The sequence below is a fragment of the Heterodontus francisci genome, unplaced genomic scaffold (assembly GCF_036365525.1).
Source record: "Heterodontus francisci isolate sHetFra1 unplaced genomic scaffold, sHetFra1.hap1 HAP1_SCAFFOLD_534, whole genome shotgun sequence".
Taxonomy (NCBI): Eukaryota; Metazoa; Chordata; class Chondrichthyes; order Heterodontiformes; family Heterodontidae; genus Heterodontus; species Heterodontus francisci.
The window spans coordinates 52,116-60,233 of record NW_027141511.1 but is presented as its reverse complement, the minus strand read 5'-3'; the positions used below and the strand labels follow the sequence as shown (position 1 = coordinate 60,233).

The 8,118-nt window shown below is 47.4% G+C and overlaps 1 protein-coding gene across 1 annotated transcript; it reads right to left on the bottom strand.

The window, feature by feature from the left end:
- Positions 1-302: 302 nt before the first annotated feature.
- On the bottom strand, positions 303-7,495 carry LOC137363937 (probable G-protein coupled receptor 139). Its single transcript, XM_068027442.1, has 2 exons — positions 7,426-7,495; positions 303-1,183 (listed from the first exon to the last, which is right to left on the bottom strand). Exons 1-2 carry the CDS (start codon positions 7,493-7,495, stop codon positions 303-305), a joined length of 951 nt encoding a protein of 316 aa, XP_067883543.1.
- Between the last annotated feature and the right edge of the window lie 623 nt (positions 7,496-8,118).

Sequence of the window (8,118 nt, the reverse complement as noted above, 5' to 3'; positions counted from 1 at the left end):
ACGATGGAAGTGTTGGGTGATGAAGATGGAATAAGACATTGGAACGAATTGAAGGGAGAACTGCTCCAGTAAAGATTATCCCAGAACATCTCAGCTTCACCTGCTCGCCTCCACTCTCTGAGAGCTCGACCTGCCACTTTCACACACTGACTCACTTTTTCACAGCTGTCTTATTAATATTAAACATAGCATTTAGCTGGAACGGGTTTGGCTGAATCCTGGCGTTTTATCACTGCTTTGACCACAATGCCAGATTCCTGGGCAGTGCCTGGAGTGGAGCCGATGAGTCACCGTGTCAGTTTTTAGCCTTTGATTAACTTCAGTAACAGATAAATGGGATGTGTCACAATTCTCTTCATCTCCCCCCTGAACTTAGCCTGGGTGAGAGCATAAATGCAGGTGTTGGTGCAGGAGTTCAGATACATCAACATGCCCCCGACCTGTGTGACTATTACATTCGGACTCATGTCCAGCAATATTTCCTGAAACACAAAGTCCACCACTCTGGTTATCCACAGCACGACAAAGCTGCCCGATATGGCGAACAGCAGGATAATGGACCTTCTCCGGTTTTCCATCTCCAGGTCAACTTGCTTCCCATCGTTACCTTGACCTCGGAATGCCTTGCGGACCCGACTGGCCATGAGAATGTGCCTGACGGTCAGAGCATTGAGCAGCAAGATACAAATATAGGGAATGAGAGGGGTTAGGATTGTGCCGGACCACATGTATGCGGCCCAAAGTGATTTTGTACACACATTGCGAAGTCTGCACCCACGGTAAGGACCAGGTGTGTGAATGGGTTCGTAGGTGAAATAGCGTGGGATATTTCTCAAGTGGCTTACCATGCATACTGTCATTATTACTCGTGCTGCCGTTCTCTCCGTGCAGTATCTCGCTTTCAGCCTCTGGCAACAAATGGCCATAAAGCGATCGAGGGTGAAGGCCACAGTGAGCCAGACCGAGCAATCCACCAAAGCGGCATTCATAATGATGTTGAAGCTACACACATAGTAATGGTTGAGGAACGAGAAGGGGAAGTAGAGAGTTCCCAGGTATTTCAATATAACACAGAAGATGATGACCAGCAGGTCTGCCACTGCCATGGACACTAGGTAACGGCCTGTACATCTGGACAGGCCGCAGCTACCTCGGGACAGAATCACTATGGTCATTAGGTTAGCTGCCAGAGAAGGAAAGAGAGAGATTATGGTTACTAATTATACCCACACCATGTGTTATAGAATGGCACAAAACTTGGGAAGAGTAGGAGAGGAGGCGAGGGAATCCATGGATGCGGGCGAGGAAAAGCCAAATCAGCTACCATTGATCAGCTCTCCACTCACTCAATGAGTTTACATTATCCAAGTCTTCCTCAGTTGCTCAATTAACTCGTACTGTCCAACTCTCTGCATCGTTAACTGAGTTCCAGTGGTCTAACTCTACTCCCTTACTCAATGAGCTTCCATTATCAAAAACTCACCAAGTCACTCAACGATTTCCCATTGTTTAACTGTCTGGGTCACTGAATGTGCTTCCAGTGTGCAATTGGCACCATCAGCAATGAGTTCCAGTTGTCCACCACTCTCCATCACTCATTGAGCTTCCATTCACCAAAATTATGTATCACTCATTGAACTCCACTTGTCCAACACTCTCCATCACTCATTGAACCCCCATTGTCTAACATTCTGCATCACTCATTGAGCTGCCATTGTTCAACACTCTCCAGCACCCATTGAGATCCCATTGACCAACACTTTGCATTACTCAATGGACTCCTACTGTACAAATCTCTATCACTTATTCAACGTGCTCGCATTGTTCAACTCGTGCCGCACTACCCAAATAGTTTACCATTTCCAACTCTCTCACTCTATGTGCATCCATTAACTAGTTCTGACAATCACCAGTGAACTGCCATGGCCCAAATCTCGCCATCAATTTATGAGCTTTCATTGTCTAACTCACTCCATGATCAGTGGGCTCCCATTATCGGACGTTCTCTATCACTCAGTGATCTCCTATTAATTAAAATCCGTATTTTACCCAACAAACTCTCATTTTTTAAAAATTCTCCCTTCACTGAACGAATTCCCAGTTTCCATCACGCAGTCAGTCGCTCAACGTGCCCTTTGGTATTGTCCAATCCTCCCCGTTGTACATTGTCCAATATGCACTCACTCCCACTGTCCAACCTATTCTCACTCACTCACTGCACTTCCAATTTTCCAACTCAGTAACTTAATGAGAAGTCATTTCCCAACAGTCTTCATCGCTCAATAAGCTCCCATGGGTCAATAACCTCCATGACTCATTGTGTTCATATTGTCCAATATGATACATCACTCTTTGAGCTCTCATTTCCCAAATCTCTGCATCATTCAATGGGCTCCCTTTGTCCAAAGTTGTGGGTAACTCAATAAACCCATGTTGTTAAACTCTCTGCATCACTCAATAAAATCCCATTGTCAATCTCTCCCTTTGTGAGATTCAGTTTTCCAACACTCTCCATCACGCTATGATTTCCCATTTGCCCAACACTCTATCACACATAGAAATTGTCCTGTCTAATTTTCCACTACTTACTCAATGAGTTTGCATTATTATTTCCCGCTCTGTAACTCAAATAACTTAGCTTTCCTTACTCTCCCACTCAATGAACTCATTGTGGAACTCACCCCGTCACTCAATAAGTTCCCATTGCTCAACTGTCCCCTTCAGAGAGTTTCCATTGCTCAACATGCTCCATTACTCAATGAACTTCCATTGGCCAACTCTTTTTTTATCACTCAATTAATTCGTATTGTTCACCTGTCTCCTTCATCCATGAGCTCCAATTGTCAGCTTAACCCACTCCTCAATGAGCACCCATTAACCAACACTATATATCAGCTAATGATCTCCCATTAACCAACTTTCTACTTCACGTAATGAGTTGCCATCGTCAACCCCTCACTCAAATGGCCTCCCATTGACCAGTGATATCCCGTCCTCCCCCTTTCGCAGAACTTCTCTTTTGTTCTTCCTGCTATCTATGTTCCTGCCTCGATACTTGCTTAAAACCTATCGCCTCTCTAACGTTTCTCAGTTCTGACGAAAGATGTTCGGCTGAAAACATTAATTCTGTTTCCCTCTCCACGGATGCTGCTTGCCCTGCTTGGTATTTCCAACATTGTCTGTTTTTATTAGCCTGTATTCTCCCCCTCAGTCAATGATCTCACTGTGCCTAACTCTCCCCCTCGCTCAGTGAGATCCTATTCACCAAATATTTAAATTAGTACATGAGCTTCTATTGCTTTCAGTGCAGTGAAATCAGTCGTGTTGTGTAATTCCTGTATTTTCGTCTCCTTTAACGGTTCCCTTTGTTTGTCCGCAGACACACACATACAAAAAGAATTCCCTTCCTCCCACACACAAGGGTACTTAGAGAGGGGAAATAAATGCTGGCCTAGTCAGCGATGCACACATCCCACGAATGAATTTAAAAAAAACAAAGACAGGAACACAAACACAGTAAGAAAGACACAGAAACACACATAGTTTCTTTTGGGCCTCCTTATCTCGAGAGACAATGGATACGCGCCTGGAGGTGGTCAGTGGTTTGTGAAGCAGCGCCTGGAGTGGCTATAAAGGCCAATTCTGGAGTGACAGGCTCTTCCACAGGTGCTGCAGAGAAATTTGTTTGTTGGGGCTGTTGCACAGTTGGCTCTCCCCTTGCGCCTCTGTCTTTTTTCCTGCCAACTACTAAGTCTCTTCGACTCGCCACAATTTAGCCCTGTCTTTATGGCTGCCCGCCAGCTCTGGCGAATGCTGGCAACTGACTCCCACGACTTGTGATCAATGTCACACGATTTCATGTCGCGTTTGCAGACGTCTTTATAACGGAGACATGGACGGCCGGTGGGTCTGATACCAGTGGCGAGCTCGCTGTACAATGTGTCTTTGGGGATCCTGCCATCTTCCATGCGGCTCACATGGCCAAGCCATCTCAAGCGCCGCTGACTCAGTAGTGTGTATAAGCTGGGGGTGTTGGCCGCTTCAAGGACTTCTGTGTTGGAGATATAGTCCTGCCACCTGATGCCAAGTATTCTCCGAAGGCAGCGAAGATGGAATGAATTGAGACGTCGCTCTTGGCTGGCATACGTTGTCCAGGCCTCGCTGCCGTAGAGCAAGGTACTGAGGACACAGGCCTGATACACTCGGACTTTTGTGTTCCGTGTCAGTGCGCCATTTTCCCACACTCTCTTGGCCAGTCTGGACATAGCAGTGGAAGCCTTACCCATGCGCTTGTTGATTTCTGCATCTAGAGACAGGTTACTGGTGATAGTTGAGCCTAGGTAGGTGAACTCTTGAACCACTTCCAGAGCGTGGTCGCCAATATTGATGGATGGAGCATTTCTGACATCCTGCCCCATGATGTTCGTTTTCTTGAGGCTGATGGTTAGGCCAAATTCATTGCAGGCAGACGCAAACCTGTCGATGAGACTCTGCAGGCATTCTTCAGTGTGAGATGTTAAAGCAGCATCGTCAGCAAAGAGGAGTTCTCTGATGAGGACTTTCCGTACTTTGGACTTCGCTCTTAGACGGGCAAGGTTGAACAACCTGCCCCCTGATCTTGTGTGGAGGAAAATTCCTTCTTCAGAGGATTTGAACGCATGTGAAAGCAGCAGGGAGAAGAAAATCCCAAAAAGTGTGGGTGCAAGAACACAGACCTGTTTCACACCACTCAGGATAGGAAAGGGCTCTGATGAGGAGCCACCATGTTGAATTGTGCCTTTCATATTGTCATGGAATGAGGTGATGATACTTAGTAGCTTTGGTGGACATCCGATCTTTTCTAGTAGTCTGAAGAGACCACGTCTGCTGACGAGGTCAAAGGCTTTGGTGAGATCAATGAAAGCAATGTAGAGGGGCATCTGTTGTTCACGGCATTTCTCCTGTATCTGACGAAGGGAGAACAGCATGACAATAGTCGATCTCTCTGCACGAAAGCCACACTGTGCCTCAGGGTAGACGCGCTCGGCCAGCTTCTGGAGCCTGTTCAGAGCGACTCGAGCAAAGACTTTCCCCACTATGCTGAGCAGGGAGATTCCACGGTAGCTGTTGCAGTCACCGCGGTCACCTTTGTTTTTATAGAGGGTGATGATGTTGGCATCGCGCATGTCCTGGGGTACTGCTCCCTCGTCCCAGCACAGGCATAGCAGTTCATGTAGTGCTGAGAGTATAGCAGGCTTGGCACTCTTGATTATTTCAGGGGTAATGCTGTCCTTCCCAGGGGCTTTTCCGCTGGCTAGGGAATCAATGGCATCACTGAGTTCCGATTTGGTTGGCTGTATGTCCAGCTCATCCATGACTGGTAGAGGCTGGGCTGCATTGAGGGCAGTCTCAGTGACAGCATTCTCCCTGGAGTACAGTTCTAGGTAGTGCTCAACCCAGCGGTCCATCTGTTTGCGTTGGTCAGTGATTATGTCCCCCGATTTAGATTTGAGGGGGGTGATCTTCTTGATGGTTGGCCCAAGAGCTCTCTTCATGCCATCATACATTCCTCTGATGTTTCCGGTGTCTGAGGCCAGCTGAATATGACTGCATAGGTGTTGCCAGTAGTCGTTTGCGCAACGCCTAGCTGTTCTTTGTGCAGTACTTCTGGCTGCTTTAAGTGCTGCGGATGTTAAATCGCTGGGGGCTTTCTTGTAGTTCAAAAGTGCAATGCGCTTAGCGGCTATGACAGGTTCCAGCTCTTCATTATGAGATTGAAACCAGTCTGCATTTCTCTTCGCACTTTTGCCGTAGGTGGTCAAAGCTGACTCATAGATGGCGTCTCTGATGTGGGCCCACTTGGTCTCAGCATCCCCTGTGGGAGTGTTTTGAAGGGCTGTTACAAGTGAATTTAGAAATTTTTGTAACAGCTGTGGGTGAGAAATTCTGCTCGTGTTGATGCGCGGGTGGCCCTTCTGCTTGGAATGATGCAACTTCTTTGGTCTGAGTCTAACCTTGCTGCACACCAGGGAGTGGTCGGTGTCGCAGTCCGCACTGTGGAAGCTGCGTGTGATTTGAACACTGTTTAAGGCGGCTCGCCTTGTGACAATGAGGTCTAGCTGGTGCCAACGACGTGATCTTGGGTGCCTCCATGAAACCTGGTGACAGGGTTTAGTGTGAAAGAACGAGTTGGTGATGCAGAGGTTATGATAGGTACACAACTCAAGCAGTCTCTGCCCGTTCTCATTCATCCTTCCAACGCCATAGCGCCCAAGGCAGGAGGGCCATGAGTCATGGTCGGCCCCAACCCTGGCATTAAAGTCCCCCAGCAGGAATAGGTGTTCGGTGTTGGGGATGCTGCTAATGATGTTATGGAGTTGTTCATAGAACTGGTCTTTAGCTTCAGGTGCGGAACAGAGTGTTGGAGCATAGATGCTGAGTAGGTGTACTGGACCAGAGGTGATGAGCAGTCGGATGGACAGTATGCGTTCCGAGCCATTTGAGGGAGGCTCTATCATGCTGAGCAAGGAGTTTCTGATGGCGAAGCCCACTCCATGCTGTCTTGGTTCTTCAGGATCCCTGCCCTGCCAGAAGAAGGTGTAGTCTTGCTCTGCTAGAGAGCCACTCGCGGGGAGGCGAGTCTCCTGAAGTGCTGCAATGTCCACATTGAGTCTACTGAGCTTGTTGTTAATGATGGCGGTCTTCCGAGAATCGTTGATTTGTGTAAGGTCTTCCGACAGGCCAGGACACATAGTTCTGACGTTCCAGCTTGCAAAGCGAAGGGCTGGTACCTTCTTTCCTTTTTTCATGTTGTTTGGTGCGGTGTATCAGTCCACCTTTCGGGCAATGACCCTGAGCTCAAAGCACCCATTGAAGCAGGCAGACTGTGGCGGGACAGAACCTTATTGACCGGGGGCTGCCCGGTTTGAGGCGGGCGGTATTTATGTACACAGGTACATAAAGACTTAGTAGTTGGCAGGAAAAAAGACAGAGGCGCAAGGGGAGAGCCAACTGTGCAACAGCCCCAACAAACAAATTTCTCTGCAGCACCTGTGGAAGAGCCTGTTACTCCAGAATTGGCCTTTATAGCCACTCCAGGCGCTGCTTCACAAACCACTGACCACCTCCAGGCGCGTATCCATTGTCTCTCGAGATAAGGAGGCCCAAAAGAAGAAAGAAGAAAAAAAAAAGACATAAATATACACATAGGCACTAAAGCACGCACCCACTCACACTCACTAGCATATATTCATGACCACAATTACACATATGCATTTTCTCACCTATACACTAGCATGTCCACACAAATAATCATACCAACAGGCACATAAGCTCACACACACATGCACTGTCACACCCAGACATACGCACACGCTGACACATTTCTAGGCAACTAATGTAGAAAGAGAACCTCGCTCATTTAGTGATTCTCTCCTACTCACATACCAGCCACACCGATCACCGCTAGAGAATGGTAGAATATGTCCTGCACTAGTACGAATGCCAAACCTCCCATCCTCGGGGAGAGTCAGTGACGTGTGCTGGAGCTGCAGACAGCTGCATACACTGAAACACAGAGGTAGGGAATTTGAAGCAGCTCTTAATATATACCCAGGAGAATCCCCCAGTGAGGCAGGGAGCTCAGGGGTCTGGTACCAGCTGCAGTTCACGCAGCAGCCAGACTAGGGTCCAGGGGGAGAGCTTAAATTAAGTTTGCTCTGTGTAAAAACAACAATTACGCATTGTAATAACACAGTTTCACCTGGTACTATTCGGAAAGAGGCTTATTTTATCTTATATTCCATTCCCTGCACCTGACATCCAGAATACGCTCTTGGTGCTATCGATGAAAGAAAGTAACAGCTTGCTTCTCAAAAGCTCCTATCATGTCCTCAGGACGGGGTTTACAACAGATACAATATTTTTAAATAATAGTCGCTGCTGGAATCTATGAAACACTACATCCAATTTCTGCACAAGTTCCCACAGCAAAGTGATGATGACCAGTTAAGCTGTTTTCGTGATGTTGGTTGGGGAATAATGGTGGGCACAACTTCAATCTGGAAAGCTAGCTTGGATTGTTTCACTGAATCCCTTACTGAGTTAAACCCTCAGAATTCTCCAAGCAACAATATCCTG